This window comes from Bison bison, unplaced genomic scaffold (assembly GCF_000754665.1).
Source record: "Bison bison bison isolate TAMUID 2011002044 unplaced genomic scaffold, Bison_UMD1.0 scf7180017864340, whole genome shotgun sequence".
In the NCBI taxonomy this organism is placed as follows: Eukaryota; Metazoa; Chordata; class Mammalia; order Artiodactyla; family Bovidae; genus Bison; species Bison bison.
In genome coordinates, this window is record NW_011494912.1 from 4,451,453 (window position 1) to 4,467,948 (window position 16,496).

The 16,496-nt window shown below is 49.1% G+C and overlaps 1 protein-coding gene across 1 annotated transcript in view; it reads right to left on the reverse strand.

Annotated features, from left to right (window-relative positions):
- Positions 1-1,245, reverse strand: part of WBSCR28 (Williams-Beuren syndrome chromosome region 28) — a 1,680-nt gene extending 435 nt beyond the window's left edge. Inside the window, exons 1-2 of the mRNA XM_010854288.1 lie at positions 1,146-1,245; positions 84-503 (exon numbers count right to left, since the gene is read on the reverse strand). Of these exons, the coding sequence (XP_010852590.1) occupies positions 84-503; positions 1,146-1,217 (492 nt within the window). The 5' untranslated portion in view covers positions 1,218-1,245. The remainder of the gene's footprint in view (positions 1-83; positions 504-1,145) is intronic.
- Positions 1,246-16,496: the final 15,251 nt, after the last annotated feature.

Here is a 16,496-nt window from a genome sequence, read left to right on the forward strand (position 1 = left end):
GGCCCCATGCCCCCCCAGCCCAGCCCAGGCCCAGCGTCCAGGGTCTGCGCTCCCCAGCCCAGCCAGCACCCGCCCTCACCCACCTTCCTGGGCAGCCGGCCCAGGCTGCAGCACTGGGCTTTCTGGTACAGTCTCCAGACCAGCAGCAGCAACAGCAACGCAGCCAGCATCAGGCTGTGCAGACACGACAGGAACAGGTCCGTCCAGGTGGCCGCAGACAGGCCCAGCTGCTCCCAGGCCCCCAGCCACTTTGGGCCCAGGCCCAAGGCCCGGGCACAGCCCAGCAGGCCTGCCCACACCAGCCTGGGCACCCGCAGTGCCAGGCACACAGGGACCTCTAGCAGTGTCAGCCCGGCCCGGAGAACCCGGCCCACAGGGCAGCCGGCAATCTTGGGGGGTGGGTGGAACCCCTGGGCCTCCTGAGTCAGCCCCAACAGCCAGTGGTTGAAGAGGAAGATCTTGAGGAGCAGGAAATTATAGAGGTGGGCCCGGTTCTGGATGAGCTACAGGAAGAAGAGAATGTTGTCACCCATTGCCACTCACTTGCCACGGGCGCCCACCTGTCCCAGGCTTTATGGTGCGGGTGTGGTTGCCAGGCCATCCCGGGGCCAGGTCCTCCTTTCTCAAGGCCTCAGTTTCCCCTATCCCAAGAGTGATCTTTATCTGTCCACTTGGAAGGACTCCATTCTCAAGAGGGAGCTTTAGTAGGTGTTTCATATTATATTTGATTTTCTTTCCTCTGGGTTTTTTTCTTTCTCTCTCTCTCTCTTTTTTTTTTTTTGGTCACACCAGGAGGCTTGCAGGATCTTAGTTTCTTGACTAAGGATCGAACCCGTGTCCCCTGCAGGGGAAGCACAGAGTCTTAACCACTGGACCACCAGGGAATTCCCTTTCCTTTGGGTTTCAATGGTTATTTACCACCCTTCAGACTAAGGTCATGTTTGAAAAAGAGTGGTGGGAAGGTCAATGCTTAACCCACGGGAGTGCTCTAAAGAAAATTCTGTGGCTCTGCGGCTTGAAGGTAGGGCTTCTGAAAGCTATGGGATTACTCCAGGAGGGGAGCAGCCCCCTCATTTCACCAGCGGCATCCAGCAGCAGCTTGGGCCTTCGTCCCCCTGGCCCCCAACCTCCAACCCCCCCCTCACCAGTGCGGACAGCTTCACCACCACCAGCAGAGTCCCCGAGAGGCTGGATCTGACCGGAGGGATGGCCTCCATGTCTGGCCCTCCTTTCCCTTCTCCAGTGGAAGAAGCAGGGTGACCTCACAGACACCGCAGGGTGGGGACCAAGTTACCGTGGGGACCCAGTTGCCACGAAAGTCTCCCCTTTCCCTGCTTCCTGCCCCATCACTGCACAAGAACTGGGGTACTTGTCTTCCGCATCCTGTTGCCTTCCTGATGGGAGACTGCTCCCGGAGACATCAGCTCCACGAACTTCCGGTCCACCCGGCACAGGCAGCCAAGGCAGCACAAAGATGCTGTACCTTCCCACATCCTTCCAAACCCTGAAGGATCAGAGACCTGGGAGATAGACATCTTCACCCCAGGGTCGCGGGTGGGCAGAACGCTTGAAGGCAGATGGAAGCCTCAGCCGCCCAACTCTGAAAGCTCCTACCTAACCCCCACCCATCCTTCTTGCATTTTGCTAAAAGGTTGGTCTCATCACAAAGTAGAGAAGTCAGCTGTAACCTTTATTCTCTGATCTGAGTGATGCGTCAGTGGCTACCAAGACTCAGAGGAGGGCAGGGGAGAGAAAATGTGCCCGCAAAAGGCTTCAGAGGGTCTTGGAGAGAGGCATTCAGAGAGGGAAAGGGGGCAATTTGCTGCGCGAGACCCCTCGGGAGCCACAGGCTGCCTGGAAGAGAGGTTTCTGGAAGCCTCAGAAGATCAGTTAGTCTTAGCATTCCGGGAGAATCCAGAACCTTGACCACAGCCTTTCCTACAATGCTTTCCTGTCTGGGTCCCAGCAGGTGCCCCGAGATGCTCCAAGGATGAGGCTCTCAAGCCATTTATAAATTTTTTTTAAAAGCGCGCCCTCTGGTGGCCCGTGAGTGCAGGGCACAGTTGCAGTCTCACTCCCTTTCTCCGCGAGGACCCTCGTGCAGGATACAACCCGCCATAAAGAATCCCTGGAAGGTCAGAGGTGACCCCTGCCCAGGACGGGTCCCGTTCGCCCATTTGTGTCCTCTCCCGGGGCGACAGCTGGGGTCCACTTCGAGGAGGGTGCAAAGTCCCTCGGCTCCGTCCGCTGCCCTTACCCCTCCCCCACGACCCTCTACAGTCCCCCAACACCATAGCCCTGAGGGGAAGCTGGGGTTCAAAAAGGCCTCTTTCAGCTAAGTTTTGAAGGATGGGTGGGAGCTTTCCGGAGAAGGAAGTGTGAAGGGTGGTATGGGCAGAAGGAACCGCATGATTCCAACAATTCAGTATGGGTGGAGCATAAAGTGCGCTTCTGGAGAAGGAAATGGCAACCCACTCCCATGTTCTTGCCGGAAAAATCCCACAGACAGAGGAGCCTGGCCGGCTGCAGTCCATGGGGTCGCAAAGAGTTAGGCACACCTGAGCGACTGAGCATGCAAGGTTTATTTCTTCTTTGGGTGACAGTTGGCACTCGAAAGAATCACAGTGGGACTTCCCTGGTGGCTCAGTGGCTGAGACTCTGCATCCAGTGTAGGGGGCCTGGGTTCAATCCCTAGTCAGGGAACTAGATCCCACATGCTGCAACTAAGACTCAGCACAAATTAATTAATTTTTTAAAAAGAATCACAGTTTACAGTTATTTTAATTTGTATTTGTATTAAGTTATTTTAAAATACGATGGTTATCTTTATCAAACCAGTTGATTTTGTAATAATAAATGTCCACATTTAAATGCCCACATTTGAATTGATGCTTTCAAACTATGGTGCTGGAGAAGACTCTTGAGAGTCCTTTGGACTGCAAGGGGATCAAAGGAAATCGGCCCTGAATATTCATTGGAAGGACTGATGCTGAAGCTGAAGCTCCAATATTTTGGCCACCTGATGGGAAGAGTCGACTCACTGGAAAAGATCCTGATGCTGGGAAAGATTGAGGGCAGGGGGAGAAGGGGGCAACAGAGGACAAGATGGGTAGCATCACCATCACCAACTCAATGGAAATGAGTTTGAGCAAGCTCCAGGAGATGGTGAAAGACAGGGAAGCCTGGCGTGCTGCAGTCCATGGAGTCTCAAAAAGTCGGACACGACTGAGCGACTGAACAACAACAAATCACTAGCCACAGGCATTAGTTTCTACAAAAATCCCCCAGTCAGTAATGTGTTAAAAAGAAACAACAGGCCCAACATGGAGTCACTTGTGCTAAGCCCCACTAGGACTTAATGTGAGTGAGTGAGCGAGTGAAAGTCACTCAGAGTCCGACTCTTTGCTTCCCCACAGTCTATACAGTCCGTGGAATTCTCCAGGCCAGAATACTCAAGCGGGTAGCCTTTCCCTTCTCCAGGGATTGAACCCAGGTCTTCTGCGTTGCACGTGGATTCTTTACCAGCTGAGGCACAAGGGAAGCCCAGGACTTAGTATTTATCTTAATTGCAATTTCAACCTCTCCCGGGAGTGGAATTTTAGGCCAATTCATCTGGAGTTTTTGCTTTCCTCTAAGAGAAGGTGCGGAGAAGGGGATGGCACCCCACTCCAGTACTGTTGCCTAGAAAATCCCATGGACGGAGGAACCTGGTAGGCTGCAGTCCATGGAGTCGCGAAGAGTCGGACACAACTGAGCGACTTCACTTTCACTTTTCACTTTCATGCATTGGAGAAGGAAATGGCAACCCACTCCAGTGTTCTTGCCTGGAGAATCCCAGGGATGGGGGAACCTGGTGGGCTGCCGTCTATGGGGTCGCACAGAGTTGGACACGACTGAAGCGACTTAGCAGCAGCAGCAAGAGAAGGTGACCTGACTTGAAATAATTCACCCTCTAACTTCTTTGTCCTGCCCTCCTCCTGCCTATAAAAGCCTCCCTTTTGTACTGCTGTTCCGCTCCTTGGAGCTTCTCTCTACCTGCTGGGCGGGATGCAGACTGTTCAAGGTTATTGAATAAAGCCAATTTGATCATCAAGTGTACTCAACTGAACTTTTTATTAATTTATTTTTTATTGAAGGATAATTGCTTTACAGAATTTTGCTGTTTTCTGTCAAACCTCAACATGAATCAGCCATAAGTATACATATATCCCCTCCCTTTTGAAACTCCCTCCCATCTCCCTCCCCGTATTCAATTGAATTTTGACTTTTAACAGATTTGGTGGCAGTGGTGGGATCCAAGGTGACCTTCTGATGGCGTTCACGGACAATGAGAAAGACAGGCGTGGTGCCGGCAAACCCCTTTTTGACTGGACTATCTTTTCTAACCATTTCTGAGGCCAGAGGAAGTTCATCATGTTCATGAGCTCTGCTTTCTTTGCATCAAGCGCCCTGGTCTAATTGGTTTTCTGGTCAGTTCCCCTTTTGCTTGGAAACCCCAGTTCTTGATGTTGTCCCCAGATTTCATGTTGGGAATTGCTGGTGATTTAGTCCGCAGTTTCCCATTTCTTTGAACTCCTTCCCCAAATTCCACACCTGGAAATGCGGTAGCCGCTGTAGTTCCCCATTTGTTTGGAATCAAGCTGCCATCTTCACTTAGCTGAGGTCTTTGGTTCAAGGCTTTTCCCCCACTCCAGAGTTCCATGGGAATTCTTGGTGGTTACCAGCCGGAGTCGGACTGGGTCCAACTTGAGCTGGACAGGGTCCAGTAAAAACAACTGCTAACAGGAATCTCAGAAGCCAAAAGGCTGCAAAATCGGTGGGTCCTGTGCTAAACACTGGGGACATCCAAATCAAATTGACTAGGAAGAGAAGTAGTTAGACATCAAAGTAGATTGCTTGCACTCAAGACACCGATCAAGACTTTATACTTTACATGAAACTCACGACTTGCCTGGCAGTCCCACGGTTAAGACTCTGAGCTCCCAAGGTAGGGGGCTCAGGTTTGATCCCTGGTTGGGGAATTAAGATCCTGCATGCCACAGAGCTTGGTCAAAAAAAAAAACAAAAAAACCATGAAACTCTCTCTTTTTCCTCTCCTTTACCCTGGCATTGGCCTGGAAAGATAATGACATCACTCATATTTCTCAGGCCATTGCTAGAGGGGTTAAGCTCTGGAATTTAGAACAATTTTTTATTTCAGGCTAGAAGTTTCTTCCCCCATATGCACTAAAAGTCCTGAATGACCCTTGTATGTTGGGGGCTGAGGGGAGGTGTTTAGTTGCTCAGTCGTGTCCAACTCTTTGTGACCCTTTGAACTGTAGCCCACCAGGCTCCTCTGTCCATGGGACTTTTTAATGCAAGAATACTGGAAGAGGTTGCCATTTCCTTCTCCAGGGGATCTTCCTGACCCAGGGATCGAACCCACGCCTCCTGTGTCTCGGCATTGCAGACAGATTCTTTACCTGCTCAGCCATCAGGGAAGCACAAAGGAGCCCTGGCTTAGGAGTAAATACAATGGCAGTGCAATCAGAAACCGCTCCTTAACTCTTAAAACATTGCAGATTCTGTTTCTAAGACGCTGGCTACCCAGCAAAATCCTTAGACTCTCTGGCCAAAGTTGTTCTTGATAACAGAATTATCTTTCAGCTGAGCGGTTCTATGGCCAGCATCACCTACCGTACCTAGAGTTAATACTTCTGGGGAGGCCAAAACTCAGTTACATAAGATCCCTGAGCAAACCATTGGCTTTTAAAGGTGACTCCTTCAATGGGGTCTTCCTTTGATTAATCTGATGTTGAGTGGTTTGGGTCTTGGAGACCCATGGCTCCCAAGTGCACTCTTAACACTGGGAATTATCCCACTTGTAGTTAAAATAATATCCCTGGTACATTGCATATTCTCTCTAAAGCTTTAAATGTATATTCACAGCCTCTAGTCACCAAGCAAATCCCCCTAAGACTGGACCTCAGAAGAGGAACAAAGCAAATGATTGACTGAAAAATGGTGAGCCTGGAGTGGTGAACTGTGGATAGCACACAGATTCAGCAACAAAGCAACAGTAGCAAAAACGGTGAGAACTACAGGGCAGGAGGTGAGTGGTGCTGATGCCTTAAATTCTGATCCCATTTCTCAGTTAGGCTGAGGGTTTGATCAAAGTGGAATTGTTGAAAAGAAACAACAGGTCCAAAATGAAGTCACTTATGCTAAGCGCCACCAAGACTTACTACCTAGCCTGATGACATCACTGACTCGATGGACATGAATTTAAGCAAACTCCAGGAGATAGTGGAAGACAGAGGAGCCTGGTGTGCTGCAGTCCATGGGGTCACAAAGAGTCAGACATGACTTAGCAACTAAAAAGCAACAACGATTATAATTTCAGCCTTTCTCAAGAGTGGTGTTTTAAACCAATCAGTCTGGAATTACTTGGTGAGCACTAGTAAGGAAATCTGCCTAAGATTCCCTGACTTCCCCTAAGGGAAGATAACCCTGCCTAACTAGTCCCTTGGACTCCAAGGAGATCAAACCAGTCAGTCCTAAAGGAAACCAACCCTGAATATTCATTGGAAGGACTGATGTTGAAGCTGAAGTTCCAATACTTTGGCCACCTGATGCGAAGAGCTGCCTCATTGGAAAAGACCCTGATGCTGGACAAGATTGAAGGCAGGAGGAGAAGGGGACGACAGCATGAGATGGTTGGATGGCATCACCGACTCGATGGACATGAGTTTGAGTAAGCTCTGGGAGTTGGTGATGGACAGGGAAGCCTGTCATGCTGCAGTCCATGGGGTTGCAAGGAGTCGGACAGGACAAAGTGACTGAATTGAGCTCATCCACTGTGTCTACTTCCATGTCCCACCCCCTTCTGTCTATAAAAACCTTCCATTTTGTACAGCTCCTCAGAGCACCTTTCTGATTGCTTGATGGGATGCTACCCTACTCATGAGTTGTTTAATAAAGCCAATTAGATCTTCAAATGTGGGCTTCCTTGGTGGCTCCGTGGTAAAGAATCCATCTAACAATGTGGGAGCTGTGGATTTGATCCCTGGGTTGGGAAGACCACCTGGAGAAGGAAATAGCAACCCACTCCAGTAATCTTGCCTGGAGAATCCCATGGACAGAGAAGCCTGGTGAGCTACAGTCCATGGGGTCGGGAAGAGTCGACTGAGCTCGCATGCAAGCACACGCCACAGGAAAATCCAAACCAAGTTTTTGGCCAACCCGGTATTTGTTGAATTTATAAATGAATGAATGAGTAATGGCCTCAGCTATCCCCACTTGCCAGGCTGGAATAGGAGCAGAGGAGCTGCTGCAGAAGCCCGCCCCCGCCCCACCTTGGATCCTGCAGCAGGGAGCCCTCCCCTCCTTTCTCTTCCCCGCCTAACACCTAGGTTCAAGGCCATGCTAAGTGTGCTAAGTGATGTTAGATCACATCTCCCCTTCGTCAGAGGAAGGACCAAGTGGCGTAAGGCAATTATTAGTGACCGCTGCATTGTCAAACGCCAGGGGGCGCCATTCCCCGGGCCTGATCCCTCTTCACCGAGATTCGCCTCCTCAGCACAGGACTCAGGCCGAGAGAGGCAGGAAGCGTCACCTCCCTCCCAGTCCCAAGGCCTCCCAGGTGCTCTCCCTGAGGGTGCAGGACGGCGGCAAGACCGCAAGGGGGCAGCAAACACCTGGCGCGCAGGGGCCCAACGCACCTGAGCGCGCTGCGCAAATTGATGGAAAGTTTTCTGTGGCTGATTTTGTCCCTTCTCAGCCTGCGACAACAACCTTACGTCATCCCGAGGAGCTCGCCCGGTGCAGGTCCCATCCTGCCTGAGTTGCTGGAGGCGAAACCGCTGAGAAATGTTGGGGACAAATAGTCTTTCTTCCTCATTCCAATATGAAAACCTCACTTTATTTCAAATCTTCATTTTTTCCCCCTCAGAAGAAGGCAAAAATTGATAAATATGCCTTCAAACTTACTGTGACTTGCTTTTTTTTTACTTTCTAAAAATGGCTTGATTGAAAATGCAAAAATCATCATTAAAAATTGATGAAAGCTGAAGAACCTATCCTGACTAAGGGAAAAGGTTTTTGGAATCAGAGGACAGACTTGCAACTGAACTGACCTCTACCACTTGATCATAAATCTAAGCTCCCGCCCCAGGTCTCTTTATCTGTAAAGCTGGTACATAGTTTATATATAGAATCTGCCAGGTGAGGCCTTGGGGAGGAGCCGATGAAATAATGTCTGTGAAATGCTTTGCCCGGTACCTGGCCATGCACCAATGCTTGGGAGCTCATGAGTGAGTGAAGTCAGCGTCCACAGGTGAGAAGGAATGCAAGGAATTTTTAAAAAAACAAAATAAGCTACAGGTTGCTTTCAAATATGTACAGATTTCTACAAAGAAATCACCTCCTGAGGGCATACGTCTTGTTAATTTGTAAACCAATATGTGGAAATATTCACTGCAATCAAACCACTTTCAAGCAAGCACTTGGAGCCCAGGACTAGATTGTAAAATTTAAAAAAAAGAAAACGACCATATTGAAAAGGGTCATTGCTACTTTAAAAATAATGCAAAAACTTTACTGCACACAAACACGAATGAAAATGCTTTAGAAAGAGTTCTTTAAAAGGATATGAAGTTGTGAAACCATCCCATTGTTGAAAAACATTCAGCACCACCACCCAAAAAAAGTTTGGATAAATGGGGAAAAAAAGCACATCAATGCCTACAACAGATTGTAAAGTCACACTGCATGGTACAAAAACAACAATGGAAAATATAATTTTCACTCACTCACTTATTAATTTATGCAGAACCAATGTGTTTCACAGTCTTGTTTTCTGCCGGCTCTCCTGGACTTCTCTCTGGGATCTTCCCACACCCACTTCCTCAGCAACTCCTCTCCCTACTTGCTCCTTCTGTCCATCAAAAGGGGGCTTCCCCGGGTGACTCAGTGGTAAAGAGCCACCTGCCAATGCAGGGGACAGAGGAGACGTAGGTTCGTTTCCTGGGTCAGGAAGAGTCCCTGGAGGAAGGTGTGACAACCCACTCCAGTATTCTTGCTGGGAAAATCCCATGGACAGAAGAGCCTGGTGGGCTACAGTCCATAGGGTGGCAAAGAGTCAGACACCACTGAAGCGACTAAACACACACTCATCAAAGGACATTTAGTGTGTTTCCATTTCTACTGTGAATAACACTGCAGTGAACTTGGGGGTATAGATGGGTCTCTTCACAATCCTGATTCTGATTCCTTTGCAGCCGTACCCAGAGTGGGATTTCTGGATCCTAAGTTAGTTCTAAGTTTAATTTTCTGAGGAACCTCCATTCTGTGTTCCGGAATGGCTGCACCAATTTACATTCCCACGTGTGAGATGTGACCACGTGGATGGAGCTGGAGGACACTACTCTAAGAGAAATAAGCAAGACACAGAAAGAGAAAGACCACGTGACCTCAGTTCCATGTAGAATCTAACAAAGCTGAACTCTTAGAAAGGGTAAAGATGGTGGCCAGAGGCTGGGGTTGGAGGAAGTGACAACCCACTCCAGTATCAAAGGGTACAAAGTCTCAGTTATACAAGATGAGTAAGGTTTAAAGATCTAACCTGCAGCACAGCGATGACAGCTGACAATGCTGCCCTGTGTGCTTGAAACTTGCTAAGGGGCTAGGTTTAATTACATCTTCTCAACACACGCTGGCTGTAGAGGTGACAGAAACGTTGTTTAGCCGGACTGCGGCGATTGTTTCACAATGTGTATGTAGGACGAAAACACCGACCTGCAAACATTAAGTGTGTACAATGTGGGGCGCTCCCTGGCGGGCTAGTGGTTAGGACTGGGTGCTTTCACTGCCCTGGCCTGGGGTTCAGTTCCTGGTGAACTGAGATCCTGCAAGCCGTGCGACTCAGCAAAAAGAAAAACAAGTATACAATTTTTATTAAAAGAAAGAAAAATGTTCCTCACTGCCCCTTCACTTGATCATTTAAGCCATATTGTTGAAAGAAGGTGGGCAGCCACCAGCCACTGGCCGTATGGCTTTTTCCCACGCCTCCCCATGGCCTGGCCCAAGTCACTGATAAACGTCTTGTTGCTGGGTCTGGTGTAGAGAGAGCTGGAGCAAAGCAAAAGGTAGTGACAGCCTGGAAGAAATGTGTGCAACCCGTGAAACAGTCCAAGGACAAGTAGCCAGAATTCACAGAATATCTAAGGAACGCCTACCCATCAGTAAGATAAAATCAAGTGACTCGGTAGAACACCTAGGCAAAGGCAAGTCACAGGAGGAAAAAAAAACCAAAGAGCCAAGAATGTAGGAACAGATGTTCGACTTTGCTAGTAAGCAAGGGAGATGCAAAATTAAAACCACAATGAGATACTATCTCATTTGGAAAAACCAAGAAAGTCTGACGCTACACGGGGCTTGGATGAGTTCACGGGGCGACCAGAGCATTGGCCTCTGCCCATCTCTGAGCCCACAGCTCTCTGTTGGTTTTTCAGACTCTGAGAGTGGCGAGAAGGGTCCTGTACAAAACCGCCCACTACTCAGACACGGGAAACTGAAATGCAAGTTTCCAAAACAGCAATTACCCTCACCACGCCTTTGTTTTCTCTCCATCCTGTTTCACAACCGGCTGGATTGTTTTTACCACCCCCTCAAGGGTTGCACACCCCAGCCTGACAGGCACTCCTTCCAGAAGCATGCATCTGTGAATGAAAAAGCACGTGTGAGACTGCGTGTGGCAGCATTTTTTCCATAACTAGGAAAATGAATAAATATACTGGATATATCGGGCTCAGGGATGACTAAGCAGTGGTTAAAATGAATGTGATCTATATGCGTCAGCATGGACAGGTCTGGAAAACACAGTGTCACGTGAGAGGGGAAAGTTACAGAGTGATAGCTGTGAAATGATAGCATGTGTATAATTTTTTCAAACCCATTAAGCAGTATTATATGCTGTTCTGGACACAAGTAGAGTGAAAATATTTTTTAAAGAAACAAGACCTAGGGACTTCCCTGGTGGTCCAGGGGTTACGCTCTGTGCTTCCAAGGCCTTGGAAGCACAGAGCCCAGGTTCATTCCCTGGTTGAGGAACTAGGATCCCACATGCTGCATGTTCTGGCCAAAGAAAGACCTAGAAGATCCCTGCCCACTTGTGATGGCAGCTGGTTCCCTAGAGCAGCAGATGGAGGAGGGTGAGACTCAGAGGGAACTTCTGCTTCACCTGCAATGCATTCTTCTTTTTCTATTTTCAAATATTCAGAAGCCATATTGACAAAACACTAACATTTATTCACTCCAAATGGTGGATACCTTGAGGTTGAGAACAAGCCAGGCGAGCAAAGATCTGAAAGAAGAGCAATCAGGCCAAAAAAAAAAAAAGGAAAACCCAGCAGTGCAAAGGCCCTGAGGTCACCATACCATGTTTCAGGATCAGCAGAGGCCAGGATGCCGGAGTGAGGAAGAAAAAGGTTAAGGATGAGGTTGGTAAGGAATCTGAGTTGAGGTTAAGCAGAAGGGGAAATTCACCAAACTTATACTATAAAGACATCGTTCTGGTTGGGCATATTTTATTGACGATCGAAACTGAGTGGTAAACACATAAGGTTATTGTCTTAATCTCTTCTTTTGTGTGTGTTTGAAATTTCCCGTAAGAAGTTAAAAATAATTATGACCTCTGGCTGTGAGGGAAAAGGACTGGGTATGGGGACAATGGGGAGGCAGGGAGGCCAGTTTAGAGGTCGCCAAAGGGGTCTGGGGAAGGTGGGAGGGGCCAGGGAGGAGTAGAACAGACACAGGCTTTGCCCACAGACGGAATGTGGGATGAGAGAAAATTTGGGCTGAGTCTTTGCATGCCTAGTGGTTCCGGCGTCAGTGAAGATGGGAGGGGTTTGGGAGGAGGAGGCCCAGGAGAGGCCTGTGGCCTCCGAAGGGAGAGGTCAGGCACACAAGTCCAGAGTTCAGGCAAGAGTCAGAGCCAGTCACCCATTTGGGAGTCACGGGGGCTTCCCAGGTGGTTCTAGTGGTAAAGAACCCGCCCTCCAGTGCAGGAGACACAGAGCTGCGGGTTCGATCCCGGGGTCGGGAAGATCCCCTGGAGGAGGGCATGACAACCCACTCCGATATTCCTGCTTGGAGAACTCTATGGACAGAGGCACGTGGCAGACTACAGTCCATGAGGTCGTAAATAGTTGGAAAACGACTGAGGAAACTTAGCACGCACATATGGCGTATTCAGGTCAGTTCAGTTCAGTCGCTCAGTCGTGTCCGACTCTCTGCGACCCCGTGAATTGCAACAGGCCAGGCCATCCCTGTCCATCACCAACTCCTGGAGTTCACCCAGACTCACGTCCATCGAGTCCGTGATGCCATCCAGCCATCTCATCCTCTGTCGTCCCCTTCTCCTCCTGCCCCCAATCCCTCCCAGCATCAGAGTCTTTTCCAATGAGTCAACTCTTCGCATGAGGTGGCCAAAGTACTGGAGTTTCAGCTTTAGCATCATTCCTTCCAAAGAAATCCCAGAGCTGATCTCCTTCAGAGTGGACTGGTTGGATCTCCCTGCAGTCCAAGGGACTCTCAAGACTCCTCCAACACCACAGTTCAAAAGCATCAATTCTTCGGCGCTCAGCCTTCTTCACAGTCCAACTCTCACATCCATACATGACCACTGGAAAAACCATAGCCTTGACTAGACGGACCTTTGTCGGCAAAGTAATGTCTCTGCTTTTGAATATGCTAGCTAGGTTGGTCATAACTTTCCTTCCAAGGAGTAAGCATCTTTTAATTTCATGGCTGCAGTCACCATCTGCAGTGATTTTGGAGCCCAAATGAATAAAGTCTGACACTGTGTCCACTGTTTCCCCATGTATTTCCTATGAAGTGATGGGACCGGATGCCATGATCTTCGTTTTCTGAATGTTGAGCTTTAAGCCAACTTTTTCACTCTCCTCTTTCACTTTCATCAAGAGCTTTTTAGTTCCTCTTCACTTTCGGCCATAAGGGTGGTGTCATCTGCATATCTGAGGTTATTGATATTTCTCCAGGCAATCTTGATTCCAGCTTGTGTTTCTTCCAGCCCAGCGTTTCTCATGATGTACTCTGCATATAAGTTAAATAAGCAGGGTGACAATATACAGCCTTGACGTACTCCTTTTCCTATTTGGAACCAGTCTGTTGTTCCATGTCCAGTTCTAACTGTTGCTTCCTGACCTGCATATAGGTTTCTCAAGAGGCAGATCAGGTGGTCTGGTATTCCCATCTCTTTCAGAATTTTCCACAGTTTATTGTGATCCACGCAGTCAAAGCCTTTGGCATAGTCAATAAAGCAGAATTAGATATTTTTCTGGAACTCTCTTGCTTTTTCGATGATCCAGCAGATGCTGGCAATTTGATATGGTGTATAAATAGCATTTATACCTACGAGACTGGATGACAGAGACCACCTACGATGTGGGTGTTGATAGAGGAGAAAGAGGGCCCAGGACAAGCCCGGGGCAGCCCTCCTGTTACAGGTGGACGAGAGGAGAGGAGGCGGCAGCAGGAAAGGAGACCGGAAGAAGCAGCTTCTCAGGAAGGAGAACGCACCAGAGAAGGAATGTTCCTCTCCCCTCATTCTCCGAACTCCACAATCTATAATCGCCACAGCAGTCCCTGACGCTGCTCAGATTCCAGCTCTCGCGTAAATAGTAGCAACAGCCTCGGACCTCGCAGTCACCATGTCCACTCTCACTATCTTTATTTTAGACTGAAACAGGTCTTAGTTGAGGTATGCAAGATCTTTACTTGCAGCACGGGAACTCTTAGTTTCAGCTTGGGCATGTAGGATCTAGTTCCCTGACCAGGGATGGAACCCGGGGACCCCTGTCTTGGGAGCACAGAGTCTTCGCCACTGGACCACCAGGGAAGTCCCCACTCTCACCATCTTTGTCAAATGCAGATCTGACACTGTAACTCCCTGCAACTCATTCAAGGTTAGAAACCAAGTCTTCAGCCTGGTAACCTTGCTCACCTTGGCCTGGGTTCTGCACGCAGCAGCTGCTCCACCCGCCAATGCTCCCACATCAAGAAGCAGGCCCTGCAGCTTGGACCAACAGCCATTCCCCCTCCCTCCTCCCTGGAGACCCTGCTTGCCTCCCACAACCCAGCCTGGAAGTACCAGACTTTGCTTTCCCGGTCTCTGGGGTTTCTGGGAAACATCTCCCCCAAAGGACAAGAGAGAGACCAGGAGACAAGGCCATCTGTAGCCCACCCACCTTGGGGTTTTGTCTGTGAGGACACACGACTGCCTGAGCTGCTGTCACTGTCTCGGGACCAGAAGGGGCTCCCAGAGCAAAGGCACAGGACGAACCAGCAAACCAGAGAATGGACTTTGAATCCTGGGAGAAATCAGCTGTGCTTTGGTTTTGCTAACCACTGGACTTCCTGTCAGAGGAAACGGCAACCCACTGCTTACGCCACCCCGGGCAGGTTTGTGGTTCTGATAGTTGCATTCAGAAACATCCCAGCTGGAGTTGGGGACTGACTGCTCGCGGGGTTGGGGCTTCCGTTTGGATGATGAGCACGGTCTTAAATTAACTGTGCTGATGCTTATGTAGATTGGAATAGACTAGAAAGCATCCAACTGGCAGTGTGTGAATTTTACCAATGAAATTGATGAGAAAGTAAAAAAAAAAAAAAAGCACCATCCCAACTGACCTCCATATGTTCACGCATGTGCATACCCGGCCTCACATGCCTGACCCCCGAAAAGTAGTGGCTTTTCCCCTAGAGCTCATCTCCAGGTCTTGCTTCATCGCACCCTCACCCTGGCCCACTCCCTCTGGCTACAGATGACTCTGGCCTCTCTCCTCCACCACCAGCAACCCCTGACCTGTGGCTTGTACATCTGAGATCTGACGATAGCTTTGAAAGATGAGCAGTTGCTGTTACTGAGGCAGGAGCTACGTGGACCCCAGGCTGGTCAGCTGTGCCCTGTGGACAGATGATCCGAGATAGCAGGAGCCAGAGAAGAGCTGAGCCTTGCCCAGATAAGACACAGAGACCACATATTTCTCATTCTCGAGGTCAAGGAGACCTTCCTAACTACACATGCGCAGAAAGGCTCCTTGAAGGTCAAAAAGGGAGGGGGCACCACCCCATAGTAAGTGATGTCAACCTACCCGTGAGGCTCTTTGCTAGAATCCATCTTGACTAAGAGATGTGCATGCACACGTAGAAGGACCCTGAGATATACACCAAATACAGCCTTCAGTTCAGTCGCTCAGTTGTGTCCAACTCTTTGCAACCCCGTGAATTGCAGCACGCCAGGCCTCCCTGTCCATCACCAACTCCAACCTGGCAAAGCAAAATGACTGGCCGAGGGAAACCCAGAAGAAACGCCCCCGAAAGTAATTCGGGCGGAATTTGAGCCAGTCCTAATGAGGTGGATGAACCTAGAGCCTACTATACAGAGTGAAGTAAGTCAGAAAGAGAAAGACAAATATTGTATACTAGCGCATATATATGGAATCTAGAAAGATGGTGCTGAGGAACCTGTTGGAAGAGCAGTAATGGACACACAGACATAAAGAACAGACTTATGGACACGGCTGAGGGGCAGGAAGGAGAGGGTGGGATGTATGGAGAGAGTAACATGGCAACACACATTCAGTTCAGTTCAGTTCAGTCGCTCAGTCATGTCCGACTCTCTGTGACCCCATGAATCGCAGCACGCCAGGCCTCCCTGTCCATCACCAACTCCTGGAGTTCACTGAGACTCGTGTCCATCGAGTCAGTGACGCCATCCAGCCATCTCATCCTCTGTCGTCCCCTTCTCCTCCTGCCCCCAATCCCTCCCAGCATCAGAGTCTTTTCCAATGAGTCAACTCTTCACATGAGGTGGCCAAAGTACTGGAGTTTCAGCTTTAGCGTCATTCCTTCCAAAGAAATCCCAGGGCTGATCTCCTTCAGAATGGACTGGTTGGACCTCCTTACAGTCCAAGGGACTCTCAAGAGTCTTCCCCAACACCACAGTTCAAAAGCATCAATTCTTTGGTGCTCAGCCTTCTTCACAGTCCAACTCTCACATCCATCCTTGACCACAGGAAAAACCATAGCCTTGACTAGACGGACCTTTGTTGGCAAAGTAATGTCTCTGCTTTTGAATATGCTATCTAGGTTGGTCATAAGTTTCCTTCCAAGGAGTAAGCATCTTTTAATTTCATGGCTGCAGTCACCATCTGCAGTGATTTTGGAGCCCCAAAAAACAAAGTCTGACACTGTTTCCACTGTTTCCCCCTCTATTTCCCATGAAGTGATGGGACCGGATGCCATGATCTTCGTTTTCTGAATGTTGAGCTTTAAGCCAACTTTTTCACTCTCCTCTTTCACTTTCATCAAGAGGCTTTTTAGTTCCCCTTCACTTTCTGCCATAAGGGTGGTGTCATCTGCATATCTGAGGTTATTGATATTTCTCCAGGCAATCTTGATTCCAGCTTGTGTTTCTTCCAGCCCAGCGTTTCTCA